At 41.4% G+C, this 13,683-nt stretch overlaps 1 protein-coding gene across 3 annotated transcripts; it reads left to right on the plus strand.

The window, feature by feature from the left end:
• Positions 1 to 7,009: 7,009 nt before the first annotated feature.
• On the plus strand, positions 7,010 to 13,057 carry cdkn1d (cyclin-dependent kinase inhibitor 1D). Of its 3 annotated transcripts, none has more exons than XM_029494930.1 (3): positions 7,010 to 7,138; positions 9,713 to 10,209; positions 10,421 to 13,057. In XM_029494930.1, exons 2-3 carry the CDS (start codon positions 9,717 to 9,719, stop codon positions 10,477 to 10,479), a joined length of 552 nt encoding a protein of 183 aa, XP_029350790.1. In that variant the 5' UTR covers positions 7,010 to 7,138; positions 9,713 to 9,716; the 3' UTR covers positions 10,480 to 13,057. The 3 variants fall into 3 exon arrangements, with proteins under 3 accessions (XP_029350790.1, XP_029350789.1, XP_029350788.1); XM_029494929.1 differs by lacking the exon at positions 7,010 to 7,138 and adding an exon at positions 7,438 to 7,639; XM_029494928.1 differs by lacking the exon at positions 7,010 to 7,138 and adding an exon at positions 8,102 to 8,229.
• Positions 13,058 to 13,683: the final 626 nt, after the last annotated feature.

Here is a 13,683-nt window from a genome sequence, read left to right on the forward strand (position 1 = left end):
TGACCTGGTGTTATATCATGAGCCATGTGACCAGAAAAGAGCCTAAAGGTGGACATGACCTTATGAGGTCACACACAATAACAAATTACGTTTCCCACACTCTGCTTTCTTATTTTAAAATGACTGCAGGCACTTTAGGCTCTTTTCTGGGAGTAAACACAGAGGTAAGAGAGATATTATTCATATTTAGACCATTTAGCACCTTACACAGGCAACCCCCCCCCCCCCCCCCCCCCCCAACGCCAAAGTAATGGTTCACACATCTATTCACATCGCGGATTGTTTCCACTTGACGTTTAAATACACACACAAACACACACACGCATAGCAGAATCTGTACTGACTGTTCTTTGTCACCCCCACTACTTTGTGGCTTAGAGTGGGGCGCATAGATGCTTCCTGTCTCACTTCCTCACACACACAATATTTGCTCTCTTGCCATCATTACTGCCTTCATGCATGATCTTTAAACCGCGAAGAACGAAAATGACACACTGGCATGTAGGCTCCAGCAGCTGGAATGGTATGCACCTCGATGCTCACGCTCATCTCCTCAAAAAAACATTCAGTGATTTTTCCCCCCCACATTCAGGGCTGTAAAACAGCCAGGTAGAACTGAGATATTACTGACCAAGAAAAGCCGGGAACTCCCTTGGTCTCTGGTCACTCAGGGCTCATTCTTCCGGATTCTAGCTGCCAGGAATCTTATCCACATATACAATCTGTGGACACACACACACACACACACACACACACCCTCTCTCTGTGTCTGAGGGGCCTCCTTGTCTTGAGACTCACACACACTCACACATACTGAATCAAATTGTAAGAATAAACCAGAAACCATCAAATTTTTGGAAAAGTTTTTAACAAAAATATTATTTTTACGATGACATGAAAACATGAAAAAATAGGAAGGTGGGGCTCTAAATAAAATATAAGGAAATTGTGAATCATCTGAAAATGAACACAGTTTGTGACGGTGTTGGGCCATAAAACAAAAGTATGGATATATAGTATAAATGATAAAATAAACCTAAATACTGTTGCAGTGTGACAAAAGATGATTTCCCAGCCTCAAAAGGAAAGAACTGTGGGATAATTGTTGAAGGTACTTTTACTCACTTCATGTTAATGAGCAGTGTGGCCCACCAATGCAGATCTACCAGCAACTGTGTATTAGGCTGTGTATCAGTTAGTCTTTTTTAGTGGTAAATTGTAGTATAGTGTTATTTAGGAGGCAGTGAAGAGCCGAATACTCTGGGATTGGAAAACAGAAGGGGACAGCTCACCAGTGTTCAGAGTTCAGCTTTGGTCGTTCCTGCAGGATCCCTCACATCATGCACCGGCTGGGCTGGTAATCATGCACGTGCTGTGTGCAGCTAACGGCTGTCACATGGCTTCAGGGCACTGACGTTCAATTTATGTTTCCACTGGGCAGCTTAGGTGAAGCCACCAGTTTTCCTCTAGCATTTATAACCTAAAGAGACAAAGAAGCCCTTTATGAGGAAAACACTTGACACGTGTTATCTCTTTCTGCGTTTATTCTGTCGCTTGACAGGTCTATGCAGTAGATCACTCTGGGAAACTGTACCACAACACGGGCCCCCAGCAAAAGGCCCCCAAATACTAACTCCCCACAAAACCTGGAAGTCTGGAAGAGACCGTTGCTATCGTCCTCCTGAGCCTGCCTTCTCCTTTCAAAGACCCCTGCATCTGGATGCTGCCTCACAGCTCACCATCAAGAGTTATCAAAATTTTACAATTCATTTTTCATCGTTGAAAAATCTTCAAGATCTTAAAGAAAGACTTTTTGTGACACCTCCTGCCCTTTATCCAATGGCACCAAAGGTGAAAGATAAGGCTGACTGCCGGTTGAGCATGCAGGTTTTCCATCTGATGGTCACACGTGCTGAACAGATTGCATGACACATCTGATTTTCTCTGTAAACAACCAGTTTAATAATAGGCACGGAGATTTCTGCTCCGCATGCTTACAATTTAAAGCAAGACCACGAACACAACTCCCAGGTCAAACACAGCCACACGCAAACATGCATTTCACCGTCATTTGCTGGCTCACTCCCTCATTCATTTATCCCCTCGCCCGGCCAGTCACGCACACACATCCAAACTCTCCAAAATATCTAACGGCCTCTCCCTCTCCGTCCCGCTCGCCGTCTCTCTCCCACAAACACACATATTGTCACGCTCACACACAGCCCAACACTCCGTGGCCAGGGCCAGATGTAAACCAGATGTTCCCCAGATGTAGATAAGGGGCAAAAACACATCAGCTGAAGTGCGCCACCTTTTCACCCCAGCTGCACGGAGCACAAACAGACAGCCCTCCTGGTGGCACATACGTTGTATTTTTCAGAGTTAAGTTTATTAGCATCTCCCCTGCAGTTGCTCATATTATACTGCACTGAAAATAAACATATATTATTGAGTGAGATAAGATTTTTTTTTTTTTTGGAGCAAAAATTTTATGCACTCTGTTGGGAAAATGTTTGGGGCTTTTTTTGTGCTTGTTTGCGTTAAAGAAGCACATAATTGTTCCTTTTTTTTTTTTTTTTTGTCTCGCTGCGACTTAATATTTGACATTAAACTGGTCTCAAAGACACACCAGTGAGACCAAAACAAGCCTGTCTCAGACACACATCCAGGCACAAAAACAAAGGATCAATTTACACTCACCTCGCACCGCCCCTTCAATCCCTTCCCCTCCTTCTTGCCTCACGCCCACAAACACACTCTGCAAAAACAATATTTTAAAGCTTGAGATGTTATCACCTCAAACCGCAGGCTGCTCCGACAAGAACAAGACGTGCTTTAAATGTACAGGTGAATGCACAAAGTGAATGTACACACACTTGTGCAGTCATACAGACCACCACAGCTTCAAGAGCTTAAAGAAAATAAATCTGTATGGTACCCAGCCGCCCAAGGCAAGCCTTTTAGGAGCCTCACCCCCCCCAACCCCTCCATCCCAAAGCAAACACAGTGAGTCAGGGTCTCCTTGGGTGCATTTCATCTGAAACCTGTTCTCCCTGACACGCTAGCTCCCCTGGTGAACCGCTGACAATATCCAGCTGCCTTGTTCTCTGTGCACCACAAATTTCAGCAAAGCCACCTCTAACAATCTCCCTCTCTTTCTTTTTACATACGTACACATATGAAATCAGAGCCCAGCTTGATCCTCCATCCTTCCCCCACAACCCCACCTGTGGCCTCCACAGCTGGGCCTCCCACATACCCACAGTGCACTTGCAACTTCATTTTTGGGTTCACTGCCTTTTTCACCCCCCCCTTCGCACGTCTCCTCCTGCAAAGTGCAGCGTTCCAAATTTAGCTTCGACCCCAGGGGATCGTTCGTGTTTTGAAAAAAGTCAAATAGGTTAAACATCACAAAGACCCATGCTCGCTCTGCAGTTAAAGTAGCGTCAGCATGGTCTTAGCCTACAGGTATCCCTGTAGCCTACTGTTGTGTGTAACTTGTGTTGGATCTCTTGCTGTATGAATATTTGCATGTACATGTTCGCAAGTATGGATAAGCTACGTTGAGGTTTCAGATCATGTAAAGCAGTTTTTAGACTGAATGTAGCATGAAAGGCCAAACAGCTCTAAGAGCTGCAGTTAGACAGAAACTCGCCTGAGTGATGTTAAACTCTCTTTCTGCTTTTTATCTCAGTTTTACATGCATTCATTTTGTGTCAGCGTTCCTGGAATTCTCTGCCACTCTGTCATTTCCCGTGCCATGTTTCTTCATAATGTTTCTTACTGCGCATTGCCTGTAATTTGTTGTGGTATGTCTGGAAATTATGACTGATATAAACAATCTACAGTCTGTGGTGAGCCTTTTCTCTGTATTTGTTTCCGCAGCCGAGGCAGAGGAGGATGCAGAAAGCCCCATACTGCACCTGTGAACCAACAACTTCCTCAACTTTTTTTTTTTATTTTATCGTCCTGTTCTCTCTGTCACAGCCTGCCATTCACCAGAGAGACTTCCTGTAGAACTGAAACTACCATATGGCACACACTGAGCATCATCTTGGTGTTTCGCTAAAGAGCATTTTGGTACGAAACTATCAGCCGCAGTGTTTGGGTTTTGCCTGTGACCTCTGCCCTTCAGCTCTCTGAAATCTCTGCCTCATCCGGAGTGAAATCAAATGGTATTTCAGTTTCAAAACAACATGGCATGTGGTATAAAATATTAATGAATTCGTTACATTTGTACTGTGAAAGGAAAAAAATAACTAAAATTGTGTTCTTTCATTCATTTTAAACGACATTAAATCTTTTTAGACTTGTGATTTTTTGACAAATGACTGATGATACCTGCAACACTGTGAAGCAGTAATGTGCTGGGAAATGCAAATTTTTTTGTGTGTGAGAACTCAGACGTTACACTCATTACACACTAAAAATTAAAAAAGAAAAACAACAAAAAGAGAACACAAATGAGTATATTAAATTTTTTTGTGAGCTTTGTTAAATGTGCAATTTGGCATCTGTGGTTTTTTTTAATAAGAAAAAAACAAACATATCATACTATTTACTTAATAAGAGCATGTTATCCATGTTATAGTAATAAATGATGTCTCATCATAAACTGATGAGTCACTTAGCTATTCATATTTATCTTTAATCCTGTTATTTGACTTTGGACTAAATTTCAGTAGCTTTACTTAGAGAGAGAGAAACCTCCTTTGATGAGGTGTTTTTGAACTATATTTGCACTACTCTCTTCCTGATGTGACCAATACTATTGTATACCACAGCACTTCCAGTTAATTAACACTAAAACTAGATACAATTGACTGCCTGCTGTAGTGGGATATGAGCAGGTTTAGCTTCCCAAAGGGCCTCTCTGTTGTCTCCTTTGTTTGCTTTATTCGACAATGAATCACTAACATTTGAATGAGAAGAGACAGATCTTGTTTTTTTTGTGCAAACACAAGACCCACTGTGACAGTTCCTCAGCAAGTCGTCTTCTGACCCGAGTCACATTACACTGTGTGACTGTTGTGTTACAACCATGCTAATCTATTCAAAGGGCACTGACCGTGGAGGAGGAAACAATGGACTTAATGACTGTATAACCAACTGTAATATACAGTGCCAGATTAAGGATGGGGGGTGATTGGGGGCACACCAAAACACACAGCACCATAGACAACAAGAAGAGGATTAGGAATTTAACAGAGAACAAAAACAAAACGACAGGTCAGGGAGCTAACAAAACATCATTGTCTACTGTCAAATATGAATGTGTATAAAGGCCCCTTGGCACACAGATTAGTAGAGCATTAGGGAACTGGGGCACAACCCTAATTTGACTATTATATATCATTATGGGATGCCAAAAATACCTTGGCATTAGTTGGACCTTAAAAGATGTTGGTGGAAAACGAGATCATCCAGAAACTTTTTATATTCAAGGGTGAGGTCACAAATTCGTCAGAGAGGTGGGTCTGAAAATTATTGTTTATTTTGGACTAATATTATTATCCATCCCCGCCTAACAGTGTTTTTATAGAGTCGCTTTCTGGTCTGTTCAGAACCAAGCAAATCAAGTCATTTTACTATTATTATCTTACTTTGTTTGGAAATGCAGCCAATTTCACTTGGTTGCATTTGAGGGAACTGTTTGATTTAATTGGAGCTTTGTGCTGAACTGTCATGAACTTTGACAGAGACCCCCTGCACATGTGAAAATAGCAGTTTCCAACCAAGAAACATTCCGCAGTGGTGACGTAATTACTAGACTGCGGCTGTCACACACTGCACACACAAACAATCACCATGCAACAGTCCCTGCTTCAGGCTTTGATATTATTTAGGCGGCAGCCCTCATAAACCTTGACTGTGTTTGAGCTGAGAAAACACCATTTGAATAAGACGGTGCAGGTGCCGTGTAAAAGCTGGCATAAACTGAGCGCGGGGCGTTGGTCCACTGACAGGCCTCTCAGATGACTCTTACCTTATGTCACTTAAAAGCTATGCAACTGTTGGACAGCTCCACGCGTAAGGAGTGAGGAAAATGTGAGAGAAAGAAGAGAACCAATGTCACAAACGGAAAGAAGAGCCTGCAGTGAGTCATCATTGCTAAGGAAAAAGGAAATGTATCATAACTGGTAATGGGAAGCAACTGATGTAATACGGAAAAGCTACTGAGCATGTAAGGTCAGATTGTAACGCAAGAAAGATTAAAATTGAATATGCATGGTGATTCCAGTCTGCACTCTGCAATCAATCAAATCTTACGGCTGATAATGGTTGTTTTCATTAAAGATAACATGCTAATTGTGTTCTGAATCAATTGGTTGACCACGTAGGTAAATTCAAAAACACCATGCAACTATGAACCAAAACTCCAAATATGTAGTTCCATCTTAAAATTGGAGAAAAATAGTAACTATTTCAGGGCCCCAGTTGGTAAGTGATTTTTTAAACAATTTTGCAAATTGATGATTGATGATGACTTTTCTGCCAATCATGCAAGCACTTGAAGGTCATTAAGGTGAAATTCACATGTCCCTTTGGTTTAAAATCAACAAATCTATGTTATTCATTTTTGTTTTTTGTGTTATTTTTGTACACCACTTCATTTGAAACTGACCTTTATGATTATTATTCCAAGATAGGCCACTGAAAAAGTCAAAAAGTCAAACATGCTTCAGTCATAAACAGAAATTAAAGTGTTTCTTTTTCACAACATCTGCGAATAACTAAATGCAATGTTATTGAAGTTTTTGTTTTTTTTTTTCTGGTTTCATGAGTAAATAATCCAAATGGGGATGTGGTAAATCTGCAGAAGTTAAGATGGAGTTGTGTCTGTCTCGATCACGTTGCAGCTCAACGTGACCGGAGGATGTGGGCGCGGCGCCCAAACAAAACGTGATGCAAGCACTACACGAGAATGTGTGTCACATTTGAGAGAAGGGGGAAATGGCCGCCATTGCCAAGATATTTGACCTACTTCTAGTCGCTCCGAAGAAGAAGTGAGGCACAAGGGCGCAGCAGAGAGTTGGAGCAACAGTCCTGCAGCAGGATCGTGCAGAGAGAAAAGCAGCGGATTTTCTTTGACCTGATTTTATTTGATTTTATTTTTTGCATCGCTCCCGATTACAGGGTAAGAAACTATTTATTACAAGTAACCAATTACAGTTTTGCATATAATAATAATAACAGCCGCACTCAGGGACATGCAATGACATTAACCTACTTTTCCACCTCTTAAATATTTGAGGTAACCTACTTTTATACGTGCTGCTGCAGCAACGAACTCAGCCAGTGTTGCGTTTAATTGTCCTAGGACATTTTGGAGGCGTTGTTTATCTCATGGCTGAGCTCCAACAATGACTGTTTTGATGGAACCATGTGACAGAGTCCTCTCCTAGGACGGCCCCCTGGTCTTTTGAGTCCATAACAAACAGGTCATAGATAAGGGGACCTGAACACCCCCCCCCCCCCTCTGAGTGGGTCGGGTCTACTATAACCAAACTTCGTGACAGTGTTTATTTCCACTGGGACTGTCGCAGACGCGTTTCTTTGCTCTGTCACTGTGGGAACTTTTGCGCACTTTGCAAGACGAAAACTTCGCGTTTAAAAGTTGGGCACACCGAAGCTGATGGTAAGAGAGACATGCTTTTCCTTTACGATTGTCATCCTGTTTTTTTTTTTTATTATTATTATTATTAAAACGCCAATTATAGCTCAGATATGCTCTTGACAAATGAAAAACAGGCAGTTTAATAAGATCTCGGCCGCTGTGCTGTGCTGCAGCAGACACGAGCGGACACTCCTCGGCTTGCGTTAACGTGTTACTGGATATTGTGCGTCTGCTTGCGTGTGTAACGCCAAGAGTTGGACGTGTTGGTAAGTTGGTCGCATCTCATTGACCCACATCCTCAGCCAGTCGTAACTGCGTCACCGAGTTCCTCCTGCAGATCGGACCGAGCTCCGAGTTTCAGTAAACGCCGCTCGGGGATGCGTTTGGATTCGCAGGAGTAGTTGGAGTATTTTTGAACTAAAGTTAGCGTGTGTGTGTGTGTGTTTTTATTTTTTTTTTAAGGTTGGGTATTTTGCGTTTAGTTTCTTTATTTTTGGAGGACGTGGGGTTTTCTTGGTGCGCACGGCGGACCTCTGCAGAAACCTGATCTGCATACCGCGCCCACTTCATCTTCGACGCAAACAACTTTCTCCGCTGCAGCTCCGTTAGATGTAAGACAAGAGAAAGGGAAAGAAAGCAGTCATGCTTTTGGTTTTTGTTTTTGTTTTATTAAGTCCTCCCCACGAGTCATTTAGATATGTTTCCATCTGTAAAAGCAAGTGTAAATTTTAAAGCGGTGCTTTTAAAGCTATACTTATCAGGTAACTTTGTCTGCTGTTTCAGTTGAAATTGTAGCTATAAAATAGTGAAAGTGTGAGCTGTATGACTGATGAAACTGCTCTTCATACTCATTTATTCAATACGTGTCATACAATTGCGCAACACCCCCCCCCCCTCTCTCTTATTTGTCCTCAGGCTGATGTGCTGGCATGTTTGTCTTTCTAAAAATTGCACAGCACGTTTTCCTTTTTTCCTTTGTTTGATTTTAACTGCCAATAGTTAGATCCATTACAGTTTAATTGACCAAATACCCAAACTGAAACAAAAGGAAACACGGAAGCGTTATGTTGTGAAGGAGTGAAATGTATCCTCTGTGATGTTTTGCCAAATTTGCCTTGTTTTTTTTTTCTCCAATATAAGATAAAAGATATAACATTATTAAGATAGCAATGAGGTGTGACCCCACCAATCCACCACTTCCTGACTTTGAATTACTTTATAATCATTTGTGTATGGAAATAACATTTGGAAACTAAATATTCAGTGTGCTATAAATAGTAAATACATGTTATGCAGGCTCTAAACATGACCAATTTAGTTTATATTGCCTATGAATAATGAATATTAGCAAGCAGAGCTGCATATCACAGTAGGATGAGACCTTATGTAGTACAACGTAGTATAATATATAAGTGGCAGAAACATACACATATAGTTGCTTTACTGCCCATCCCATCCCTGTACTGCAAGTGTCTACACATAGCTGATAAGGGTGAGGCTCGGACAGAGGCAGCAAGGGATGTGGCTGCTCTGTCCACCTCCATGTGAAATATTATCTGACTGTGTTTAGAGATAATGTAGGCTGTGACGCGATGAAGTCAGGAAGTCAAGGGAGAAAACCAGAAACCTGTGTAGACCAGTCCCAGAGTCCAACAGTGTCACTCTAATTAAATGTGCCAGATGGGGAATGTAGAAAACATTCCTCATAAGTGGTCTACATGGGGCCTTTCTCCGTGGGACCTGCCGACCTTTACTGCCGACCTTTGACTGGCAGACACCAGAGCAGGTGGAGAATCAGGTTCACCATGACACAAAGGCCAGTGAAAGTTGTTGGAGATTTATTTGGTGTTGGTTCAGTTACCCATTGCTGCAGTAATTACTTAGTGGGTTAGGGCACACGTGTATTTGATCACATAAAACACAAAGGCGCTCAGGAGGGCAGATGGTGTGTGAGTGGGTTTTGGGCATTAATAGCTTATATGTGTGTGTTTGTAATCCATCCCAGCCAAACCCCAGATCACACCTCACTGAAAGTCTGCAGGACTGACTGAGCCAGAATTCAACCTCTGCCTGTGTGTGTCTGTTCTCTGACAGGGACATGGCCATGGCCTCTCCATCTTCATCAAATGCAGCACCAGCCACGGCGTCTGACTCAGAGCTCTCCAGCCTGGGGGGCATCGAGGCCTTGAAGCTGAAGATAGGGCCAGTGCGTAGGAATCTCTTTGGGCCTGTGGACCACCAGCAGCTGCAGCAGGACTTCCAGAGGCTCCTCTGCATGAACATTGAGGCAGCCAAGAAGCGGTGGAACTTTGATTTCCACACTGAGATGCCAGGGGACAGCTCCAACATCAAGTGGGAGCAGCTAAAGTGCCAAGACGTGCCAGCGTTTTACCGCAGCTGCACAGTGAGGCCAGTCGTACGGGCCAGAGGCAGCATGACGAAGGGGATGAGGCGAACGTCAACTTCATCAGGCGAGGGTTCCCCAGTGTCCAGCAGCTCATCAGGGTCTGGGGATGAGTACCTGGAGGTGACCACCAGGGGATGCTACAGGCTTCAGTGGCCCGAGAAACGCAGACAGTCCACCATCACAGGTCAGTCAACGGAATGCGCTTGGAGACATTTTTGAAAATCCTCTTCTTGGCATTCTTGTTGTTATCGAAGGTTTTTGCTTATTTGTTTTTGTTTTTTTTTCCCCCAAACAGATTTGTTTTCTTGCACATGCCACTTTGTGGCACAATCCATCGGATTCTAATTATTGTACTGTTCTTTCTGACAATTCATCGCCTTCTTTTTCCTCTCCAGATTTCTTTAAGGTGAAGAAGAGGAGGCTTCTAAACTACAAGGCATCTACCTGGCAGTAGAAAAGCGAGAGACCCAGTGGAGGATCACCAAGTGGTCCTGTCCCTCCGCACGTCACCTCACATAGATATGTCTCATATCATATGTACATATGTAGCAATTTGTAACTGACTGTCCACAAGCTCATAGAGCATGGGCTTAAAAACTCCTCTGACACCACATACCTTTCATAGACAGCACAAGGAAGCTACACTTATTGTAGTTGATCAGACTCTAGAAATGGTTTTGTTAATATTATACATATACTGTATATAGTCTATATTCTGGTTTCCTCAGCTGACAATACTGTGAAACTTTTAAATGCACTCTTTCAGGAAATAACAGAAAACAGGCTTTAGTTCAGCAGGGTTACGTTTCTTCTGAACAGGCCGTGGATAGTATTTGACCTCGGTCCTCAAATAGTTTTTTCCTCCCACTCGCTAAGCGTCGTTAGAGGTTTTGATTAGAGTTACTATTCTTGGCCTCACGTCACACTTAGCCTTTAGTCTCACCCCATGGCTCCAAAAGGTCGAGCTGAGTCAGGGGTCAAAACCTCAAACAGGGTTAAAAATCTTGGCAGTGCGACTGTGATTAGCATCAGGTTAAAGGTCAACGGTGGAGGTTCAGAGATGAGGTAATGTGGCCTGTAAGGTAGCGGCTTAAATTCAGAGTAATAATAATAATTCTAATGTTTCAAATGTGACTATTTATTTATTTTTCACAATGCTAGATCATTGTCTAAATAAAGCAGAAAAAAAAATAGAAAAGCAATGTGTAAAACGAGGTAAGATAAGGTGTTAAACCTGTGCCATTGCCCCCAAATTATGCCTAAGACTAGAAGTCATTATGGCTCATTTATACTCCACCGTTGCCACTCGAAAATATGGACCATATATATTTTACACTATCACAACATTGCAAAAGATGTTCAAACTGCAAACTATAGTTCCTTTTTGCTTTGTATTATGTGCATAATGGGGTTGTAAAAAAAAAAAAAAATCTTTTTCCGGCAACAGGCCAGAATATACCTTACTTAGTCTTTAATTTTTTTTTTTTTTTTTTTTTTTTTCAGTTTTATGCTTTTTAACAATGTAGCATTTTCGAGTCTCTGGCTTCATGTGATGTCGCTGTAGGTTTTAAAAGTGCCTCTTTTCTCCATGAAGGGAATGTAGCTTTTTATCATTGTGCTGCAGCTCAGAGCAGTTTTGGTTTCTACTTTTGGTAAGTTTTGAAGTGAAGAGTTGAGCTGCGTCACAGTTTCTATCGCAGTGCTGTTTTCTAAGTGTTAGCATTGTGTGTGCGGGTGTGTTTGTGTGTGTATAAATATATATGTTTGTGTGTATGAATCTGTTGGTTTGGTTTTCATCTTGGAGTTTCCACCAGTTGTAAAAGTAGCGGCAGCTGAGGCAGTTGAACCAAAGAGAAATTCCTGTGCCATTTAATCAGAAACATCATTCATACAAGTCGCTCACTGGCTGAGTGATCAGTTATCACGGAAGGCTTTGAGGTGTCGATAACTGTGCCTACTCTTTCCTCCCCGTCTACAGTCAATCGAATTCAGTTCATATTTGGGGGAAGAAAAAAAAAAGCCATAACCTGAAATGTTCCATTCAACTACCTCATCAATTGATTCAGTAAATAAAAAAAAATACACACAACTACAAAAAAAGAAAGAGAGAAGAAAAAAAATAAAAATAAAAAATAAAAAATCAAAGAAAGCCAATGTAGCTCAGGTTGTTTGCACAAAAACAGAGACATGAGCAAATTTTGTGTTGAGATAAAAGCTGTGGAGGGTGAGGGCTTTGTGTAGAGTTTCACATCAGGTAAAAGAGTCAGTGTGTCAGAGCGAGGCTCTGCTCTGACCAAAGGAAACTCCGGCTGCTCCCGAGGGGAAAAGGGAAAAGTCAGCCAGCTTTTGTTGTCTTTCGCTCTCTTGCAGCTTCACTTTGCTTTGACAGCTTTGCCAGAAATGGACAGGGCTGGGGAATCGTAGTGTTGGGGGTGGAAGGACAAGGGGGAGGGACAAACTTAAATTCAGGAAAAATGTCCAAGAGCCTGTCTGGATCAAAGCATTTCTGCAGCCAGACGAGCAGCCAGATCAGCTTTTGTTTTGCTCCCCCCAAAGTCTCAGAGTCTCTCTTTCATGAACAAACTGCCTCAGTCACTGCGAAAAATCAGCATGAAAGCAGTTGTTCATCATCATATTAACACAAAGTGGGGTTTTTCATGGCTCTATACGATTATATTTCACAGATTTAAAAATGGCTATTTAAAAGGTTTTTATTTGTCAGGATTGCTTGTTTTTCTGTCAGCTTATCTATGTGTGTGAGTGTGCGTGCAACTATCTTCTCAGCATAAAGACAAACCTTTCAAAGTCTATATTAACTTATTTTGAGTTTATATCATTGTTTTGTAGGGAAATAATTACAAATCCTGTTTTATTACTATAACTAACTGTGTTATTTCTGAAACTATATCTTTGCACTACTCAAAACATTGTTGACAAGAGAACTATTTTTTTATGGTAATCTCAAAAATAAAAAAAACAAACCAAAAAAAAAACAAAAAAAACATAAAAATCCTCAGTGAGAATTTGAAGCACAGATTTGGATTTTCTTGACGTTATTTTTTTTTTTTCCCCCTACCATTAAATGTTCAAAACTGTTTAAGTTTGACATGTTCATTGGCTTCTTGTAAATGTTCTGTGGCCTTGTTTATATTCCCCCGAGTCCATCGGCAGGAAAAAAAGATAAATAAAAAAGTGAAACTAAAATGAGTCAAGACAAAATCTGTTGGTGTCTCACTGTGCTCAAGCAGATGTTGCTTTCCTAATTCACCTATTGCAGCTATATCAAAGTGGAGTGTTTAAAATTTTGTATATGCATGAATGTAATAATCTTTGTATACCATTTGTAATAATTTTATTGTAATTTAATACTGATTGATGTACCCTTGCAACATGTAAGAAGTGTAATTGTATGGGCTCAGATTTATATCCCTTTGAGAGCAATATTTGTCCCGAAAAAGTTAAGAGATTCGATCGGTTGCTGGTGCACTGTTGCCTTTCATAATGTTGATTTCATATAGTGTGGGCAAAATAATAAATGTTTAATGAATGATAAAAGATATAAACCACAAAATACTGGCCTGGAATGTGTTTGTTTGAGCATCGGAGATTAAGAACTGAGAGGAAAGGCTTCTTTTTGGATTAATAGCACCTCTTGATG

This window comes from Echeneis naucrates, chromosome 23, assembly GCF_900963305.1.
Source record: "Echeneis naucrates chromosome 23, fEcheNa1.1, whole genome shotgun sequence".
Classification (NCBI taxonomy): domain Eukaryota; kingdom Metazoa; phylum Chordata; class Actinopteri; order Carangiformes; family Echeneidae; genus Echeneis; species Echeneis naucrates.